The 22,691-nt window shown below is 37.1% G+C and overlaps 1 protein-coding gene across 1 annotated transcript; it reads left to right on the top strand.

Annotated features, from left to right (window-relative positions):
- Window positions 1-1,826: 1,826 nt before the first annotated feature.
- On the top strand, window positions 1,827-22,358 carry LOC306958925 (suppressor of tumorigenicity 14 protein-like; the record flags this gene model as incomplete). The annotated part of the gene is made up of 17 exons (XM_079550550.1): window positions 1,827-1,907; window positions 2,296-2,464; window positions 3,118-3,242; window positions 4,137-4,204; window positions 5,255-5,436; window positions 5,533-5,571; window positions 6,351-6,570; window positions 8,440-8,579; window positions 9,289-9,386; window positions 10,075-10,187; window positions 11,029-11,162; window positions 12,872-12,979; window positions 14,887-15,006; window positions 15,627-15,810; window positions 17,895-18,166; window positions 19,755-19,891; window positions 22,200-22,358. 17 exons carry the CDS (start codon window positions 1,827-1,829, stop codon window positions 22,356-22,358), a joined length of 2,349 nt encoding a protein of 782 aa, XP_079406676.1.
- Window positions 22,359-22,691: the final 333 nt, after the last annotated feature.

Raw genomic sequence — 22,691 nt, 5'->3', positions numbered from 1 at the left:
CTTGAAAGCTATTTTGCTGGAATAAAACATGTGCTGGATATCTTCATTAAAAAGCATGTTAGGCTAAAAACTGTTCAGTGTGGGAATTTCTTTGCATGTCTCCCTGATGTCACAATATTTGATTCTGGAGTGCGTATATGGCAGTAACAAGCACCTTTTGTTCAAGCCTCGGGGAAAGGAGAATCGGAGAAAAATCAGAGAAAAAATCTTGAGATTGCTCTATAGAGATATCTGGGGACACTGGAGATGTGGAAATAAGCACCTGGTCCTTTTTGCTCTTTTTACATGGCACATGTTACGTGTAATCTATCAGGAAACTGAAGATACATCTGACTGTCTGATGGCAGCTTAAGTCTGACTCACGTTTTTCCTCTCAGCTGTGCATACAGTAATTAAGAATGGCATAGCAGTCAGCCATTAGTACTTTTGCTAGTCCTGGTTTTCCTGCCCTTTCCAGTAGAGAGAGAGAGAAAATGGATTGCAGCAAGTGAGTTTAATCCTCTCAAGTAGCAGGACACTCATTTTTGGAGATCAGAAGTTCTGCAGATAAGCATGGAACAAAGCATTAGCAATATACCTTTTCCAGCTTCTGTTTTAATTGTCTGCGTGCTTTGAAACTACTGTTTTATTTCCTGTCTTATTTTCCCCCTAGTGAAGATTTTCCATGTATCATCCACCTGAGAATTTGATATATTTTTTTTTTATCTTCAGGCTACCTTGACAAGATGAGTAAATATGATGATGTTTGTTACTGCAGTGGTCTTGCTCTTGTCCACATGAAATTGATTCTTCTGCTCTCCGATAGGTGTCTTGAATCATCACGTATTTGGGTTCTCTGAATGTATATACTGTAAACAAAATAATAGATACTGATTTCATTTTTGGAGATGATGAAAAAGAGATTTCATTTAGTCTGAGTCTTCTTAGGGGTTTCTTTTCCCTAAAAGAGAGGGCGAAGTGTTGGCCAGTCAGCAGTTTGTGCACACAGTGGAGGTAGACTTGTAGAAAAAGGAGGATGCTAACAAAGCAGTCTGTCTACAGCTGTATTTTGCATTCCTGACCTGTAACGATTGCTTTCCAGTTAATCCCTTCTGTAGTCACCATGTGACCTGTGTTTGACTTAGGTTGTTTCATTTTTTGTTTTCTGGAGTACAGTTTCCTAGGACCTCTTCTGTGTTGTCGTTTGTATTTTGCTCCCTCTATCCAGCTTTGTTCTTGTTCTTAGCTATATACACATGAAGGTATCGTATGTAATGTGTAATTTCCCCATGTGAATCCTCAATTTTCTTCATTTCTTTTATGTGCAGAACTCTCTGAAGTTGTTGGCTTGTTGACTTGATGTCATTTTCAAGTCTGAATAGGAAATACGTTAATTGCTTTGCAGTTATGTTTGTTCTGCTGTGCAGGTTTAAGTCTATCACACTTAAAACTGGAAAATTCAGGTGATCTTTTGAATTGTGTTTTCTCTCTTTTATAAAGATTTATGTGAATCCCATCAGGTGTTCTTTAGAAATTACAGTATTTATTCTGGGATTTTTCTCACATGTAAATTGCTTGTGTGTCCTTTCTGTTTCAAATAATGGGATCTGTATCTTACTCTAGCAGTTAGGAAAACAAAGAGTTACAGTGACAGCGACTTTTCCTCCCCACCTTCTTTGATTGCAGATCAGCTGGCTCCAGCTTTCAGCAGTATGGCAAAGGTGAAATGAGAGAAGCCTGGTGTGCGAGCTGGTGAGCAGTACGCTATTACTGGTTTATGTTTAAGGAATGAGGTTCATCTAGGATTTTTGTTATTGCGTTTCTCAGAAGGCATTTCTCAAGGCATCATGACACAGGCTTTTCCCTCCAGACGGGCTTCTGTGTACAGCATACCAGCTCCATACCACCCTGAGCAGGCTGATGGGCAGGTAAGAGACAACAGTTGTGCTTTACAGCAGGAGCACAGTAAGCTATCTCTCTGTAAGAGAATAAGTATCACAGTAAGTCATCTCTCTGGCACCTTCTGACGCCTGCAGGCCTCTGTTGGTGTGTATTGATCTCTGCTCTTCGTATGTAATTGCTTCTAATTAAAGTGACAACAATTTTTTTCTCTTTCCCACCCTGACCTTTTATCATTTGAAATGCGAAAAAGTGAAATGCATGGGTTTTGTGTGTGACATAATATGAAACACATTGTCTTAATCTGTTACTTTGTATCTCTGATAAAAACTAAAAGGGCAAATATACTGAAAAATGATACAGTGGATCTCTTTGTGTTGTCATCCAACTGATGCCACCCTATGTGTCTTTCTCTAGGAAAACCTGTATATTCGCTACTGCACATCCTACCAAAATGGCTTGCATCAGAAGTACTATTTCTTCAAATGGATGAGACTGTGTTTCTGGAGAAGATGGCTTCTAGGAATACTATCTCTAGTTTCTTTATCAGTTGCAGTAGTTGTGCTAGTCCTGCACTATTCGTTCTGTAAGTGTTATTCCCCAGCGCAGTCCAGGTGGGACGGTGGTTTTGAACTGTGTGAATGATTAATCCCAAAAGCTCTGTGCTAAGAACTTACTGTGTGTGCAGTCATTGAATTTCATTTCTCTTTAAAGTCTTTGCTAAACAACAAAATGCGCAAAAATCAGCAGCGTTGATAGTTGCACAAGAAGGCATGTATTTTATTCCTAATTTTTGTCTCTGCTTCTGAATACCATCATTATTTAACTGTTATCTTTCCCAATAGCCTTGATGAATTAACAGTCTGCCTTCCAGTCACTTTTCCAAAACGGAGTGAGTTCCTACTTTTTATATATATATATTTTTTTTTACAGACTTCAACTTATAGCCATGAAAATCATCTCTCTTTAGGAGAGCCCTGCAAAAAGAAGGAAGTTTGAGAATTAAAGCATTACTGGTAGAAATGCTTACCTGAGCCTATACCTCAGTCCTCTCCTTTCTGTTGGTGTAGCAGTGGGACTGACATCTCGCACATGTGTGCAGGTTTCTCTTCAGAACTAATGCTTGCTAATGCTAAAGACAAATACATACTTATGCAATTGTCTTGTTCTGGAATTATTTCTGTAATGTTATTAGATGTGCTGATTTTTTTTTTTTATGCTTTTTTTTTTTTTCCTCAGCTCCAGCTTTCTCTTTAATATATATTGGTGGAAGTGTAGAAATTCCTAATCTGACTTACACAAATGATCTCAATGATCCCAGCTCCCAGAAATTCCTTCTGCAAGCGGAAGCAATCCAAAATTATGTAAGTCCCCACATAGGTATAGCAGTAATTTAATAATATTTATTGCAGAATCAAATTAAGATTGTGGAGAAGACTCTGGTTTGAGTCAATTTATTTTTTCAAAAATAATGAATTTAAAGCATGTTTTTTGGAGGTGTACAGCTTTAGGAATGCAGCTGGACAGCTGGGTCTTTCTTTCTCACCACAAAGACAGCATTTCTGAGGTCTTTTCAATTGTGCATAAATTATTGTTCTTGAAGGAGTTTGTTCTTCTGTTTTGCTTTTATATACTTGAAAATTCTTCTTTTCTATGTGTTTTCTCTTTGAGCTGCTTTTGTTTGTTTTTAATTATGGCTCACATTTAATGCATAACCATTTTGATTTGTTCTGCTTTTCTTCCCTAAGCAGCGCTTGCTTTCTTGTACTGCTGATGTGTGTTCGTATTTTTGAGATCAGCAGTTTCTTTGCTACTTGCAATCAGAAGCTTTAAACACAAAGCAGTTCTCTGTTAGCTGGTATTTCCCAAAAGGGCTAATTGAGTGTCTCTGAGTGCACAGCCAATACATTTTGCTTGCATCCAGACTATATGACAGAAATTTGCCATAAATTTTAGGTAACTAAAATATGTGAAGCCTTATAGCAAAATATAAGCAGGTTTGGTAAAAGCTTATTTTTATGGTTGATTATCAAGAGCTTTTTCAATGTTCTTATAAACGTGATCGCTTCAAATGGGAATGTGTACATCTTTATGATCCCTGTTAGAGACATTTGTTGAAATTGTTTGATAGTGTCTGTCATGTGTAGGGGGTTTCGGAAGGGAAGAAATAGGATAAATGCTTCCCAACATAAGTCACGTTATTGACACTAAAATATAGCACTTCAGAGTAACTTTCACAATTTTTTTTTACTTGTCAGCTTGCAGAATCCTATGAGTGTTCCACCTTGGGAAAGTATTATTTGAAGTCCATAGTGGCTGCTTTCAGGTAGGTACTTTTCCAGTATGTGGTTCAAATATGAGATCTTTAATTGTGTTAGTCTTGTCTTTTTGGCAGATTTTACATTTGTTACTTTGGGATAATGTGCTATGATACTGGGATAGCACGCTTGATAACAGGAAATGGAAGACAAGATAAAAATGTGAACTAAGCACTAAGATAATAGCGTGATCTCAGATTAGTGAGAGAAATGAAACATGATTAATGGTGCCTTTGCTCTGTAATCTGTTCATCCGCTTCTGTTTACTGGCATCACAGCCCAGCATGTTTTGTTGTTTTTTTTATGCATAGCTTATTTTGGTTTTCTCTATTCAAATGAAGCTCCTTTTTAACCTTCCAAAAACAAAATTTAAAAGCATAATGTTGGGCAAGGCACTCTATTTAAGCTCCTGCCAAGAAATGTAAACACTTTGAGCAGATGGCTGTTACTGTCCCAGGTTTCTGAAAACTGGAAGGTCAGTCCATCAGCAGTTTCAAAAGGACAATTGTGATGGACTGTCTCTTTGAATCACTGAAAAAATACTTTATATGTGTATCTGTACATATCATTTATATCAAGAATTGGGTGAAATGTTGTATCAAAGCACAAGCATAAAATTATACTGTTGTATGGTATGAAGCGTCAGTTAAAATATATCAAGGAAAATGTGCCTGGAACTGGAATACGATCTTTAAAGCATATAGTGTATACAGCAGTTATGAAAACATCTAATTCCATAGAATTACTTGCAGGATTTTCTTTGAGGAGTAGATTTTTGTCTGAGTGTTAATGTTTAAACAGCTTTTCCTTGATTTTTCTAGTGTGTGTGTGTGTGTGTGTGTGTGTGTGTGTGTGTGTGTGTGTGTGTGTGTAGACATTTATATATAGATCAGTTGCTGAATGAGAGAGTTGTTGAATGCCACCATGTTCAGCTGTAATTCTTTGCATGGCTGTTCAACTGACCAGCAAACCAGTGCAAGCCAGAAATGCAATGGAAATCATGATCAAAATATTACCTAGAGTGTATTTATAACACTGATGCTTTTTCCCATACACAGTGAAGGAGAGTATGGAATTCGAGCTTACTACTGGAATACATTCTGGGAACCCCAAGATATTACTGGCTCTCTTAAAAAGTTAATCCCATTGGAACAAAAAGAAATGAGTAGTAAACAAATACCTCACATGTTCAGTACTTCTGGGGAAGGAGATTTTGATCTTGTTACAATGGAGCTTTTTGGTAACAATGTACCTGTCATTTAATATCTATTCTGTCTGTTTTTCTTTCTCTGGTTTTCATCTTTGGTTTGTGTAATTGATAGTTACTAAATTTCAGTTTCAGATTCTACAGAATACGATGTGATGCTAAAATCAGGTAATTATTCTTCAATCCCATATTACTCATGTTACTTTTGGGGAGAGAAAAAAAAAGAAACAACAGGAAAAAAAAAAAAAACCTGTAATAGGAAAATGGCAGTTTCTCAGTTATCCTTGTATTTGTGGGGCTTATGAATCAAAGCAAACTAGAGATCTTCCCTGGCTTGAAAATAGCTTATTGATTTTATGTTCTGAGTAGCGTGGCTGAAATTGAGAACTCTGCACTAAACTGAATTGAACTGTGCATCCTTGGCATCTTAAAAAAAAAAAAAAAAAAAAAAAAAAAAAGAAAAAAAAGCTGCTGCATATAGCTAAACACAGTTTTGTTTTCCTTGTGGCTAGTTTATTCATAGTTAGTGATCATTCAAATACAGCAGAACTTCAGTTGACTCTTCCCAGTTTTTTGATACCATGCATGTCTCAAGTTCGGCTTCCTGTGCTTAGTGTTCTCATTGCATGAAGGTAGGTCAAGAAATGGCAAAGGAAGAGGTGGGTTTCTGGCAGAGATTGTAGCTGTTGCAGACAAATCCCCTCTTGCTTGCTGAGTGTGCAGTGAACCAGTGGTGATGGTGGAGCTCTGTGCTTTGTTGTTCAGAGCAGGAGGAGGTGATGCAGCCTCGAAGGGGAAGGGGTAGATTTGTGACAATAAGTCAGGAGGAGATTAAAATAATCAAGAAACACAGGTAGGTGTTTATTGCCACCACTTCTGAATTTTTCACCAAATATTTGTTTTTCAACTTCAGTTTTTCAGCCACTAATCTAGATTCTTTTATATAGCAGTATCCTTTGACCTGTATGCAAAGCCAGGTAACAACAGAACTCCAACTCTGCTGAATCCCAAGAAGTCTTTTTATCAATGGAGGTTGCGAGTTCCTCCTAACTGCGTGGTGAGACTGGTAGTTACCTCTTTGCATGTTGTTGCTTCAGAGAGCTGTGCAACTCACCGTTTGTCTGCATACGATTTCCTTCTTCCACTGCAGAACAAGATCATTACAAGGTATGTTAGTATGGGGCAAAGAGGTTCTTGAGCTGTAGAGAAGCTCTCCAAAACTGCTGAGTATGAAATTGATCTCAATCAGGCTTCTAAAATATAAGAGATTCCAAATACAATTTCATTAAAAATCTTCTGTTAGGTATATGATAAAAATGTCTTTCATATTATCCACCCTATAATCGTTTATAAATTTCAGTGAGTTTAATTTTAGACTATGAATCATTTTTTTTACTGTGTGGGAGTTCATAAAATTGTTGACATGAATATACAGTGTTGTATTTTACTGATTGTAGAAAATGCCTATTTTATGGTAGTTCATTCACAGTCAGACCTCTGTTCATAAGAGGCTTATGTCTATGGAAGGCTTCATCCCCAGTCACTTTGAAATCCACTTGCATAAATGAGATCAAACGTTACTGTAATTTTCAGCAGCCACACTAATCCTAATCTTCCAGAGTCAAGTTTTATGTGTGGATGTGTTGTCTACCATGAACAAAATAGTCTAACAAATTTTAGAATGGTTTCAATGACAAAAAATAACAGACCTACTAGGTAGAGAGGTAGACGTTAGATGAGCATGCAGATTCAGTTAGCACTGTCTGAAATGTATTTATTTAGTTGTGCTTTCAGTTTCTTGAAATCAGGAGATAGTTCTTTTCAGCTCTTTTGACAGACTTTTGTCTCTGTTCTTAAGCAACAAGACAGTAGACCTCATCACTGTTGGTAGACTGTCAGAAGGCCAGGTTTATATAGACTAATTCCTTCTGTAATTAATTGAACTTTTATTGTCTCCAAATCAACAGCATTGCACGTAGGTAGCATAGTGTGGAGAATCCTATGCCTGATGCTGGGCTGCGTACGCTCTACTGGTGACTATGGGTTATTTCCTGAACTATTTCTCTGTTGTGCAGTGGCTCAGTTTATTATGATCCAGAAATGGATAGTCAACCATGTGCATGAAAGCACAGGAAGCTAGCAAAATCCACAAGTATATGATGCAACATGTTTAGAAAACACTGATGCAGTAAGTCATAAGTAAAATATCAAGAATATGTATGTATATCGATGTCTGTCTATCAAAGAATTTGATTTGAATAGCAGAGAAAAGAATGCTGTGACTAAAATGGCATTGAATGCTCTTACGATATCTACAAACAAACCAATTTTCTTGATTACTTCTATTGCCAAAGTAGCAAATGTGCCTTTTTTCTTATGCCTGATAGTTTTCTACTTGAAATTTTTCACACACAGAGAATTGTGAATTAATGAAAAGAAATACTAAATACACTGTAGATTTAAAAATACAATAAATAGTTAATTTAGAGATGCATGAAATAGCAACTCATGTTACAAGGAACAGTAAGTATTCAGGCTTCAGGATATAAATGAACTCATAATTATTTCAAATTAAAGAATAAAAAGAACCGCCACAGATGGAGCTCTATGTCTCTTGGGATGTGAAATCAAGCTGAATGCTAAAAGGCTCATTATCTGTTGCATAGATGCTGTGCGACACTGCTGAGCTGAGTACTTTCTGGCTTTTTCATCACTGCCCATTGCTTCTCAGTACTACAACTGTTATTGAAATAGCCTAATCTGGCACTGCCTTTCTGATATTTCTACAGGTCTGGAAAGTCCAGCACACTTGTTAGAATGATCATCACAGATATTCTTGCCTAAGTTGCTCAGCAATGATGCAGGGGCTTTGCATCTCATGTAGTATCAGTGAGGTGGAACAGTTAAGGAAAAATAGTAGTTGGGGAAGTACTCCTGAAACAGCTGGTTGGATCAGTGTCATTTCTGCCCAGTTACTCAAAAAGGTGATTGGAATGTCAGAAGTTTTTTTTCTATGCAATCTTTCGAATATTTCAGGTGGTGCGGCTCTGGAGCCTGGGCTCCTCCAGTTAAACGTTTAACTTCTTCTAGTAATGTCATGTTACTTACCATCTCACTGGACCACAGAGAAGAAAGGAATATACTAAAAGCTCACTTTCAAGCAATCCCTAAAATCAGTAAGTGACTAACATAAACAAATGTGTGATGTAAGCTGCCAGGGCATGCTGCTGCCTTGCGTTCAACTTTCCATCACCCAGAACCCCATGTCCCTTTCTAGGATTATGCTATTTTCAAATCTGTGTTAGTTTATTATTATTATTCACAGCATGCTTAAAGAAAGGCAATAACTATAGGGGATGGGCATCTAAGAGAGAAACTAAAACCTCATAGATGCAGTTCAAAAGTGATGTATGTTTTCAGCCTCAGAACCAATACATTCAAAATTTTGAATTTTGGTTTACATGAAATTAGTCAGAGGTATCATTTCAGAGGACTGAATGCTTTCTAACTGCTGAAAATGTCCACAGGAAGGCCAGAGGTAAATTATAAGTAATTATAAGTAATAGGATTATTTCCTGCTGTCCACATTTAATTGTTTTTTCCATTTCATGTCTAAGAACATTTTAAAATTAAAAAACAAACAAACTTCCATCAGAGGTATTCCATATTTAGTTTCAACTGCAATGTGATTTTTTTTTTAAATTTATTTTTTGAAGAGAAATAAAGAGTGATTTTCTGTTAATCCAGGCTAAAACTGAGTTTAATCAGTTCACAACCCATTATTCTAACTCTGCGCATAGAGAAGTATCCCAGCAGGAGAAGTAGGCTCTCCACTTTAACCCGGCTGAGATAACTGTGTTTCTTCCTGTTATAATTCTCCTCCAGTGTGTGGTGGTCATTATATTTCCTGGAATGGAAGTCTGAGTTCCCCTTACTACCCAAGTTACTACCCACCAAACACTGACTGCAGCTGGATCATCCGAGTAAGTTCTGGGAAGTATTCTGAGTTGTGGTGACTTTGCTTTATGTGATATAGACATAAAACTGGGAGTAATGTCTTTTGATGTTGGTGAAATGAAGGGAAAACATAGTAAGACCACTGCACCTGACTTCTCAGGCACCTTGTTTTCTTCTTCTTATGTACAAGTACCAGCTGTGGAAGAGAAGGATTTCCAAAAGATTGAGTGTTTGCACGTGACTGAAATAAAGTGGTGGACAAGATGACAATTCCTAGCAGCTGGAGCAAACTATTCATAGTCCCCGGCTTTATTTCTATATCAGAAAGACAAAAGAAGTTCATGTAACTCATGTCTCAAACAGTGCACATTACGCTATTTCCTTGAGCTCTGCATCAGAACCTTCTTAAATTTTTTATTTGACCTTCCAGGAACATGTGGTGGTGCAAACGTATTGTGAGCATCAGATATAGTGTTTCCTGCTTGCTGCAGAAAAGCTTACGTTTCTTATCTAGCACAGTCTGGCCAAAGGTGGGGCTGAAAATGTTTCTATACATGTTCATGGTAGAAAAATTTTGTTTATTCAAAGGTCCTGCTGTGAATAAAAAAAAAAAATCATATTTTCAATCCGTTGATAAGTAAAGCATGATTTACATACTATCTCAGCAGCAGACTTTTATTTTGTGGTTGTGTTTACTTATCCTTTGATATTTAGGCACCCTCACCTGCCTACAAGCTCTCATTAAAAATCCTTGCAATACAAATCCAAGAGAAGTCTCCAGGGTCCAGTAAATGTGATAAAGACTGGTTAGAAATTGATGGAGTTAGGTAAGTTAATATACTATTTTCTGACATGCTATTTTGTACTTTATTGTTCTACAAGTCATACTAAAGAAAAAGGTCTCACCAGACTTGTTTCCACTGAATTTCAGCAGAATAGTACTTACTCCTGCTCTAGTACTAAACATTTGTCATTATTATTATTGTTAATTTAAGCATACATCTTCCACAGCGATAAATATTTACCTTATTGTTTCTCTTGAGAGCAATGATGAAAACTGAAGGATTTTATGCAGCTGCAATGGATCTGAGTATTCCTGGCTATGATCTCGACATGGGTGTTGAGCTTGCATAATTTGAAATTTCACTTCCTATGCCAGTTACTCTTTAATGGTTGTAACTGTTTTCAGCAAATAATGCAAATAAAAATGTTTCTTCAGGGGAAAAAAAAAAGCTTTCAGAGCGATCTGTCTCTTGGAAATGAACTGCATTGATATGGTAATAGATATTGGTTTTGGTTAAATGATTTTCTTACTAGATATGTAGTCTTTTGAGTTTGCAGACTCAAATGGGGAATCTAAAGTCAAGCATGCTGAGAAGTGGTTGGTATTTATAAAGCAGACTCTGACAGTGATTATCTTGCTTTCCCAGAAAAGTTGTGGATATGGTGGAGTGAAATGGAAGGTATTTGTTAATATGCTTTCTAATACTTCTGTTGGGCTGAAAAACACTTTAAAAATTAAAAAAAAAAAAAAAAAAAACAACCTTGTCTTTTATTGCATTGCTTTAAAGCTTTTTGGCATTTGTACCCTTTAATAATAGGAAAAGCAGCTAGGTGGTAATGCTTAGTTTGGTTGGAAATGGACTCCTTTGAATTTTGTCTTGCCAGATACTGTAAAGATATTTCAGAAAATGGCAGAAACAGAGAATATGGCTATTCTGTTGCTATCAACTTCCATTCCGATGAACTAGTCACCCATAGAGGATTTTATATTGAATACAGAGCCTTCAGTAACACAGACAGTAAGTGAATACACATGCACTTTAAAAGGAGCTTACAGAAACCATTTTTGACAGACAACATATTTACAAATCAACTTGCCTTTTTGCTTATTTTTGAGAGTAATATTTAAAATGCTATTGTGTGTTGTGTTAACAGTAACTGAACAAATATATTTGAGATATTAGGGGAATGTTGCTTTTAGAAGCTTTTACTTATTTCCAGAAATATTCTCTTTTTGTTTCTAAACAGGCTAACTTCCTTTTGCTAATGAAATTCTAGGGAGTAGAAGTTCTCCATGACTTCAAAAGATCACACTGTGAAACTTCAGATCCTCAGCTTGCTTGACTGAGTGTAGTTCTTTTAATTGGTGACTTAAAAGTATTTATGTATCAGAGATTCTTTTCTTACAGAGGAATTCCTGCTTTGAGCTACTAGTACTGGCTGAGTAGTGTCTTTTCCTCCTATCAAGGCAATAAAGAGAAGAAAATAACTCCAAATTGGAACTGACTACATAAATGTGGGACAAATTAGTTTGGCCCTTCAGCCTTGTTTAACTGTTAATTTACCTCCCAGTGCTAGAGGAGCAGAAACTAAAGTTGACCTGATCTAAGGAAGAATGACGTGCTTACAGCCCAAAATGCCAACAGTATCCTGGGCTGCATCAAAAGAGAAAGGTAGCCAGCAGAGAGAGGGAGGGGATTGCTCCCTTCTACTCTGCCCTTCTGAGACCCATCTGGAATATTACACAAGAAAGATGTACAGCTGTTGAAACAGGTCCAGAGGAGAGCCACAAAGATGATCAGAGGTTTGGAGTCACCTCGCTTATGAAGAAAGGTTGAGGGAGCTGAGTTTGTTCAGTCTGTAGAAGAAAAGGCTCCAGGATGACCTAATTGCAGTACCTAAAGGGATTTTATAAGCAGCAATTAGACCAACTTTTTACATGGCAGTGATAGGACAAGGAGAAGTGGTTTTAAATTAAAAAGTGTGACTTCGATGTTAGGAGAAATTTTTCACTCAGTGGTGAGGCTGTGGCACAGGCTGCTTAGAGAAGCTGTGGATGTTCCATCCATGGAGGGGATCAAGGCCAGGTTGGATGGAGCCCTGGGCAGCCTAATCTGGTGGAATGTAACCCTGCCTATGGCAGGGTGGTGGGACTGGATAATCTATAGGTCGGTCCCTTCCAACCCAACCCGCTATATGATTCTATGATTTTCCTAGCTTGTCCTCGACAAGCTAGATGCACAGATATGGCATACATTCCTTAAGTAGTCTGTCTGACTAGTGGAAAGGCTTTTCAGATGGTAGTGATTAATTAGATAGGGGTAGGGCAATTATTTGTGTGCACCTGTAATCAGATTATTTTAGGGAGTTTAGAGATTAACTGATAAAAATTGTAAGATATCTATCTTTAAGCTTGCATAAAGTATATGAGTGATGATTGAAAAGTCTGGAGAAGAGTCTGTGGGAAGGCCTTGGCTGGAGTGTGACAGTGCATGTAAAAGAAGATGGGAAACAATAAAGAGATACTGGAAAGAGCAACCAGAAGGTAATCCAGGTTCAGGGAGCAGAGTATAAATTAATGCAGTGAATCTTTTCCTTACTAGAAGTTAACAAGAAGATAGTCTGATAGAAATGGCAACTAACATCAAGCTGACCTGTAGCAAGTGAAGATAACACATGGCCACTAACTAGATATTTGGATAAGCATTTACAGACCTTTCTGCTCCAGGTTGTACTCCAGAGCAGTTGAACTGTGATGATGGAAAATGTAAGCATCAGTCTAAGACCTGTGAAGGTGATGATAGCTGCAGGGAGGACAGCAGTAAAAACAACTGTTGTAAGTATATATTTTTTTACCGTTTTCCAAGAGATGGTGGAAGGCAGAAGCGGAGATGCGCTCAATTTTATTTTTAGTGGAAAACTTTCTCATTTAATTTGTGAATCTTCCAGTAGACATGCAGATTAGAAATACAGTTGAATGTTCTACATGTAAGAATCCAAACCAAGGTGTTGTTTTTTTCTCTTCGAGAAGTACTTTTGTAGTCAATGTCCATTAACTTCCTCAAAATGGCTTTAAGCAGCCATTTCTATTTGTACTGGTAGGCACACAGTATCCCCCCTCACACACACACAAAAAAAACCCCAGACTTGTTAGAGGGTTGTTTCTTCCATTTTTTTCTGTGAGTTCAACTTGTTTGATTAAGCATACAGTATACGTTTACATGAAGTCTTTAGATTTGCCTATCCATAGAGAGAGGGTTGGTGAAGAGGAAAGAAGGTTAATGTCATCTCCAAATGCCTATTAGTAATCCAATTAAGTACACAAAATCAAGATGCTACTTCCTGAACTTAACAAATGAGTGCATCTTTAACTACTTTCTGCCACAACTTAGCTGCTAAGTATTCCCTGCTCTGTTTTGCAGCCGGAATGATTCATGCTGATGTCACAACTGGTTGTCACTGCTTAAGATAAACAATATGCTCAGTCTCCCAATAAGGACCTGCTGTATTTTAACCTTTCTTCTCCTACTGATTCCTGTGCAAGTCCAACATAAGGCGTAACCACAAGGATTTACCGGGATTAAAAATGAACCTTAAGAGATGTCCTCAGGCCTATAATCTCAGTGACTAAAAGTAATGACAGTACCGTTATATGAGAAATCTGCTTAGTGCAATCTAATTTGCAAAAGAACTTTGAATTCAATTCCCTTCTGATGTGGACCTATTTTGGTAGTCATCCTGCTTCGCATTACCTATATAAAGTGAACGGAAATGCTTCTGAATTATTTGCAGAATTTAGTATTCCTATGTACTCTTTCTCAGCACCAAGTACAAGTTTTGTAGTAGTAAAAACATAACATGCATAGTGTAACTAGTTTATGGGAGAGTCTAGAGCTGAAATTAATAAAGTAAAATCAAGGGTAACAGTGATTTTATTTGGAAGATCTGTGTCTTGCTGTGTGTTTCTGTTAAAATAGCAAATTCTCCTCAAATGCTGCCTGATCATTACCAAATAACGTAAGGGACAGAAACATTACAGTTCTGGGACTTTTGTCTTTTTAGCACGTACATGTCTTTACAACACCATTATGGACAGTGCTGGTACTGCTAATGTCTCCTTGCATTTTGCCACTATGATGTTTGCCTTGCTTTGAATCTTAGGTCCTTGATGTAGCCAGCAGAATGTCCTTGTTCGCTGGAAAAATCCTTACTGCTATTTCAAGATCACTGTAAACAATTGATAATTATAGTGTCATAGAACTATAGAGTCCTAGAATGGGTTGAGTTGGAAGGGACTTCAAGTATTATCAAGCTCCAAACCCCCCACCACAGGCATGATAGCAGTGGATAGATCAGAATTTCTATATAGCAAACTATGATAGTTATTAACAAAAAATTTATTGGAGATTGCTGAACTTAAAAACAAAAAGATGATTTCTGAGTAATATCTGCTCTGTAAATGTGTGATTTGTAATGAGAATAGTTCTAGTATTGGTAAAACAATAGGTCTGACAAGCCTAGTTTACTCACTTTAGAGTTAAAATCAGAAAGAGTGCAGCTGAAGGCTGTGGTGTCTTTCTTCAGGGATGACTGAGATTTAAATAAGTGTGATTATTAATCCTTTTCCACAGAGTGAACTGTTTACACTAGCACAGACTATGACTTCAGACAGATTGGAATGTGTGGCTTTGAACAACACTTGAAACAGAAGAGTACGTGACACTGTCTTCTCTCTCATTTCAGCCTACAAAAGTTGCTTGCCTTATACTTACAAATGTCTTAATGGAAAATGCTTGCTGAAACCAAATCCTGAGTGTGATGGGAAAAGAGACTGCACAGATGGATCAGATGAAATGAACTGTGGTGTGGTAACAGTTATTTGAAAATTAGCTAAAGACATCACAAACGGAGTTAGGAATTGGTGCCATTGTCAAGTATTACTATATTAAAAGTTGATAACATCAGATGTGAGTTTTAAAAAAAATTCCTGGTAACTTTTGCATGAAAACAGACATCTTAAATGTTTGTACTCATTTTAAACCTACTGATCTATTGTCTGTGATTATTTATTTCAAGCAATGAGTGTTTCCAGGTTGTTAAACTGGTAGCTCTTGTTGCTCGTTTCGTCTGAATGAAATTCAAAGACTCATGGAGCAGTGTATATAAGTAGGGAAACAGTAAGATCTTATTCCAGTAAACTGTTGAAAACAGCCCAGTTTAGGATTGTGTTTAAATGTTTTTTTGGGTTACTAGCCTCTTAGGGAATCTGTAAGGGAGGATAAGCAATGTGTGGTTTATTCCTTACCCACCCATTGAGTGAAAATGGGCAAGTACCTGTATCATTTTTTCCAATTGTAAGAAAATACTTCTTCCCCCTCCCCCCCGATGGCCTTGTGGTCTGTAAATGTTAGTTTGTGTTAAGCATAAGCAAGTAAAATGACCTTGTGTTTTCTTTAACTACTTTTTTCTTTTATTTCTATTAGCTTGTGGAAGACACCAGTTTAAGAAAAACAGGATTGTTGGAGGTGAAGATGCACAATCTGGAAAATGGCCTTGGCAAGCAAGTTTACAAATAGAAGCACATGGCCATGTCTGTGGTGCATCTGTTATTTCCAAGAGGTGGCTTGTATCTGCTGCCCATTGCTTTCTGGATTCTGATTCCATAAGGTATGGAAAGATTATGCTGTCATAGACTTCAGCAATTTGAAGTTTGACAATTTTGCAGTACTGCTTTCAAAAGTCTGTAGTAAGTACTTCATGTTTCGATAAATTGAATCAGGTATAACTGTGACATTATAAGTACATGAACCCTCAGTGTATTATGCAGACTTTGGAAGTCCCAAATATTTGAAGCTATTTTTCTGCCTCAATCTCCAGTAAATCCTGTTTGATAAAACACACTGCTTTATTTTTGATTTAAAACAAATGCTTTTTTTCTTTCTTTAATGGTAATGGCCTTTTTCTCCCAAGAAAATGGTTACTTAAGGAAGGTGTCAAACTCACCAGAGTTCAGTTTAGCTAATGTAAATTGAAAAGACATGCTTTCGATGTGTGACAGGGCGGAGAGTTTAGTAACGCACTTTGTGACTTCCAGAGCTCTGTGGTTACATTTTGTAAAACAGAAAGCCATACATTTTCATTTCAGTGATTGAAAGTATTCAGTTGCTGAGAATGAGATTGTATGCATGACAATACACTAGACGTAATTTACAATAAAGATTTTATAGCTTTTTTGTGTGATAATCTGGTACTTGTGCAACATATGGCGCATGTTCAGACAAGACTGAGATCATATTTTTGCTTGTCAAGCACATAACTCTTGATGCAATGTGTACATGAGTTCCAGTAGTATGACTGCATATTAGTTTTCAAGTTGGTGACATTTTGTACTTCTGCGCTTCACTTTCAAGGCAAAATAATTGCCTTTGTGCTAACCATTTTAATGACCCCCACTATCACCCACAGTGTTGCATACAATTGTGGAAAATGCATTAATGCCCTGGGAAAGAGGCCACACTGAGTAAAGGTTGTAAATACTGCAGAGATAAATATTGCAGTGCGCTGCTTGCGTCTGAGATGTAATCTAGCTTTTATTCAGCAGAGAGAAGTTTTTTTTTTTTTTAGAGAATTCCCCTGAGCTGTATATATATCCCAGTTATATTCTTAACTGAGTAGGTGACCTCTCTTTTCATACACAGAAATGTGTATGTGTATGAGGATTTTTTTCAGTTCTGTATGCTCTGGTGCATCTTGATTTGACCTGAATTCTAATCTGAGGCCTGAGAGTTTTACTCCATTATCAATTGATGTAATTACAGTCAGAGAATTCTCAGAACAGCTGTTCATTTGTGTACTGATTAGAGTTTTGATGATGTGCTTTAGACAATAAACGTTTGAAAACTGTGGTGACACGCAGCAATAGGTTATTGCTGTAGCTAAATAGCCACTTTTGAGTTTAATTATCTAATCTGCATGAAGTAATTTTATAATTAAAACAGACGTGTTATTTAATAGAATTTTGACCAAGACCCTGAAGAACCACTGCTAGTATGAGAAGAAGAATATGTGCTTTTGAGGCTTGTATGTCAGAACAGTTGACTTTGGCCTGTTTCCTGGTGCAGGAATGTCAATAGCAATACTGACTTTTACCCGAGACAAGTGTTGTTGAAAGTATAAATGTGATGATAACAGAGCTCTGAGAAACCCACTGCCAATAGCTCGGTCTGGTTCTGCTTTGGTCATTGCCTATGGGCAGTGTCAGGACCAATAACCTACCTGTCCATCTATTTATGCAACAGATTTCTGGTGGGTCAGTTGGGGTTGATCTCTGTACCAAAAGAAAATGATACAGTCCACTGCACTACAAAGAAAAACTGCATGATTTACCACAGCATAGCATATGTCATTGTGTTTTCATCATACCTGAAGAGTCAGCTTTGAAAGTATTGCAGAATACACAGGGTGCTTTGCTTACTGTAAAGATGACTGAAAAATGTGCTTTTCCAGGAACTGATCTTATAGCTTTAGGACATTATTAATTTCAAGATGGTAATTCAAACCATTATTTATTGTTCTAGGGGGCAGAGACTATAGAACATCTATTTTCATAAGTGTTTATGGTTCTACCTATGCTTCTACCCCATTCATTTTGTTTTGATGAATCTCATCAAATACCATACCGTTCATAAAATGGAGTGAACTGAAACTGTATTGCTTTGCAATGGGTTGTTCTAAAAACATTCTCTTTGCAGATACTCTGCTCCATCAAGGTGGAGAGCATATATGGGCTTACGCACTGTTAATGAAAAGAGCAATCATGTAGCTATGAGAGCAATCAAAAGGATTGTTGTCCACCCACAGTATGACCAATCTATCTCAGATTATGACATAGCCCTGTTGGAACTGGAGACACCCGTATTCTTCAGCGAGCTGGTACAGCCCATTTGTTTACCAAGCAGCTCTAGAGTATTTCTTTATGGAACTGTCTGCTATGTAACTGGCTGGGGAGCCAAACAAGAAAATAGTATGTTCATTTCCTGGATATACTTCTTGCAAGTTTGGCTTAATTTTAAACATTAACAATGAAATATTTATAGTCCTCAGAGAAAATACTTCTGGTTTAAATAATAGTTCTATAAAAAAAACTTGAAAATATCTTATAGCGAGGCTGTAAATTCTGAATATACTTGTAGTGGGCAGTAAGTATCAATACACGTACTGTGTATGGGGGTCAGAGATGATGTCACAGATCACTGAAAAACAAATGCATTACATTTATGAAAAGCAAGCCCATTTCATCTTCATAGTTTCATTTATCTAGTGAATAGATAACAATCTGCATTCTAGTCAAGAAAACAGGAACTTGGAAATACAGAGGAGAAAGACTTTGTCTCTAAGGCTGTGGTTAAGAATATGGAGCCCCTGAAATAACTGCAAGAATATGGTGTCTTTAGGTTTTGTCTGCCTTAACCAAAGGTAAACTCATGTTTGTCCCTGGAGGAGTGCTGACTGCAGATCAGAGCAGCGTGCTGCAGTGAGGAGGCAGGAAGAAAAGCAAGCAGAATTAGAGCCACAGAGGAACCTGTAGGATCTTGGCACTGTCGCATGGGAGCCAGCTTTGAGACGTGAATGTAGACAGCTCCTCAGCATTGCATTAATCTCCACTGTTGTGCTGAGATCAGATCCTTCACATTTGATCAGAAGCCATCTGCTGTGATAGTGTTGGCTTTCCTAACGTGCAAAAAATAATAAATAAGTAAATAAGTCTAAGATAACCGCTTAATAGCCTAATAAGTTGCAAATGTTTTTTGTTTTTTTTTTTTAAATGATTTCTTCTTATACTATCTTTTATCAAAATAATTTAGGTAATGCTTAAAATCAATCTAAACGTATGTGGAAAACAACATGTTTTTGTCTTCCCTATTTCATTCCCAACTCACCCAAAGAGCCTAATGAGTAAGCAAACTTCTGTTCATCCAGATATTGAAAAGGTTACCCTCACTATTGGGCCAAAGCATGACTGAGGATATGTAGTTCACAGCAGCACCTTATGCCAATGCTTTAGTATGGAATCAAGTTCCTAGTATGTCTTGTGACTTACACACTTGAATTTCAGTCCGCTTTTGCTTTCACTTTCATTCCTTAGCTCCTTATCTGTCAGTGAAAGGATGGGAAACAACACAGGAATTTTCTTGGCTAGGCTATACACAACGTTTAAAGACAACCATAGTGTAAATAACAACAAAAAGCTTGGAGCACAACTTAAAATGGCATTCAAAACTAGTTACATTCAGTGGTATGTTGTATTTTTTATAACTTAATGACAATACTAAAAATACTGCTTTCTGGCAGAAAAAGTTCATAAGAATAAAGACTGAGGAAACGGAAAGGGAATACTGGTGGTGCATATGGACTACTTTGTCTAAAAACGTCTGTGTAGACAGCAGTGTTCAAAAGCTGAGGGCAGGCCACAATTAAAGACAGGAGAACTACTCTTCAACTATCACTTGCATAGAGTTTGAGTTTGGAGCAATTATCCTTTGATTTGGCAAGTGACTTCCATTGTAGAAATCTGTACTACTGTCATCTCTGCAACATTTGCTTTTTCCTAGGTCATCTTGCCAGAACACTGCAGGAAGCTAGAGTGAGAATAATTAATCAAAGCGTTTGCAGCAAGCTGTATGATGATCTCATCACATCACGCATGCTCTGTGCTGGGAATCTTAATGGTGGCATTGATGCATGCCAGGTAATCTGGGGCTTGTTAAGAAACTGAAAATAAGTGTTTACTTTCATTAGAAAACTTCAGAGTTTGAGGTAGTATTTTTGTTGCTTTTTTCCCCACTCCTTAGAAGTAGGAGAGTGAGGTGTCCTGAATTTATGATTAACTTAACATGACAATTAAAGATCTTCAAAATAAGAAAGGAAAATAAGCAGAAATAATATCTGAAACTCTTGAGAAATACAACTTCACAAGACTAGGAGTAAAATGTGTTGAAAACAGTTCTTCTCTGACAATTAATTTTGTTATATAGTTATAAAGCAGCAGTGTAAGGATAAAGGGAATGAAGCTAAGTCTACCTGTACTTTTTGCTATTTATGTTGATTTTTTTTTTTCCTTTTTTTATATGTGGGTGTTGGGATTGTAGCAGTCTGAGAAATACACTGTTAAGAGTTGCAAACAAACACGTAATGCAAAAGGTGAATTTGGTAAATGCAAGTGAAGTGCTGCCTCTTTGTTTCATGTGTTTATTCATGTGTATAATGAGTTTTGATTACATCATAGTATCATGAGTTATACGACCTAGTTTATCTGTGCACACAATCAGAAACTGTCCTTTGGACATACTGCAACCATCTTAACTCTTCTTTTTCCTTCCCAGTTGTTAGATTACTTGTGCTATTTATCAGTATTTAATTTTACTATGATGAATATCTGCTTTCTGAATTACAAACAGTCAATTTTCCAGATACTTAGTAAAAGGAGAAAAACATGTTACTGAATTTGGACAGTAGTGATTTGATAGAACTTTTGTATAATATACGAAGCTTACTGTTTTAATGCAATAGGTTATTTTTTACAGTATGTAACTCTTAATGGGTCAAACTTCTTTATACACAATGGACTGTTGTAGGATCCTCTTGTAGTCTTTAGGTTCTTATTCAGTGAAGCATTATTTTTGTTGACTTAATGTTCTGTTTATGTATAATCTTAAACCTTAGAATTGTTTTGTTTAAACATGTTGTAATACATCTAAGGCTTGAAGTTCCTCCAAAATATGTGTTGCATAAAATGTGCCCTTAGATTTTTAGATGGGTATTTTAACTAAATTTGCTATAGACTGTACTGTTTAATCCAGTTTCCAATACAATATGCTATGTTGTGTCCCAGTGTGCTGGCTCTCTGGGTCTTTAACTTCTTCGTCTGTAACAGATTTATTATTTCTTTTTCTTCTGTCTCAAGCATGTTTCCTGTGCAGTGCTAGAGATGAATGACATTGAAGTTCAGGAAATTCCTAGAGGACCCTGAAAACCATTGTGTTACAATTCAAGCCTTGTTGGCATTCTGATTTCTTTTATTTCTTCATGGTCATTATAACCTGTGTAGTCCATTCACAGTTCATCTGAATTTTCCAAACAGCTTTCATCTTTAGCTGATGTGATAGTTACCATGAGAAATAGTGTATATTCTTTCTGGCTTAGTTATCTTATCAGTGTTGGGTGTTCTTTGGTTTTACATGGTTCCTCTTTCCAGGACCCTTCCTCTTTCTACCTTCACACAGCTCCTTCTGTCTTTCACAAGCAGCTGTATAACTGGTTAGAATATATGGACTCCTTTCTCAAGTGGCCTCTAGATCAGCCTCTTTGATAATCCAAATTGCCAGTATATCAGCACCCTTAGAGAGGGTTAACTGTTCTGGCTCAATTTGGAGGCTGTTAACTGCCTTGTATACATTAGGAGAGTCTGAAGATATCAGCTGTATTAATAAACTGTTTGGAGTTCTGTGAACTATCTGTTCACTGAAGGCGTGCAGTGAAGGTCACAAAGCATTTTTAAGTTCAAATGTGTTGTGACCTTGTGCACTGAACTAAACTGGAATCTTTAATTTTCTATGTTATGCAAACCAGAATGTTCCCTTTGAGAAACCAGCTCTTACCTGCATATCCCTTAGAGTCTTTGTTCCTTTCCCTCATTCTACAAATGGGCTGCAGACTTGAAAATGAAGCTGCTAATACCTAACCACACTATTCTTGGTATCCTTCTATTCCTGTTTAACATCATAAAAGTTTTGTTTTCAGTCTGAGAAGATTATGTTTAGTGGTAGTAGAGTTCCCTCTTTCCATCCCTGTCTTTTCTTCTCCCCGTTCAGCTTACGAAGAGTTGCTTTATGAATCCTGTAGTAACAGGACACCAGCGGGGAGTAATTTTTCTTCCTCTTGCCTTTGCATTGTGTCGTGTAGTGTGCTAATTCTCTAAGTTAAAACAAATTGAATAAATTCAACATTTTACAGTACTCTGTGTGCGAATGCTAATGGATAAACTCCCTTTGTTTCAGGGAGATTCTGGAGGTCCCTTGGCCTGCACAGGAAAGGGAGATAGATGGTACCTTGCTGGCATTGTGAGCTGGGGTGAAGGATGTGCCCGACGCAATCGTCCTGGTGTATACACTAAGGTGACAGCACTTTATGACTGGATTCGTCAGAATACAAACTGATGTGCTGTGGAGAAAATGCAGGTCATCTCCATTACAGAAGCTGCTTCCTGTGTTATCATGTATGTGAAAATGCTGCTGGCTGTTTTACTGTGAAAGAAAGCACTATCTTAATGCAGAAATGATCATTTGTCATTCCCTAGTGGTAACTGTTTGGATTCAGACCAGCTTCAAATAACTTCAGGTTCCTTATGGATTCATATGTCTTGTTCCCTTCCAGTAGAAACAGAATTCCCTTACAAATTAAATTTGTAACTGGAAAAAAAAAAGAAGTCCAGCCTAATTGTTTTTATCAGATCTTCTTCCTTTCTTCCTTTCACCTTTGAGATGTGCATC

This window comes from Tetrao urogallus, assembly GCF_951394365.1.
Source record: "Tetrao urogallus genome assembly, chromosome: 1".
In the NCBI taxonomy this organism is placed as follows: domain Eukaryota; kingdom Metazoa; phylum Chordata; class Aves; order Galliformes; family Phasianidae; genus Tetrao; species Tetrao urogallus.
Note: the sequence above shows the minus strand (reverse complement) of the source record. Positions and strands in the feature narration are given on the sequence as shown.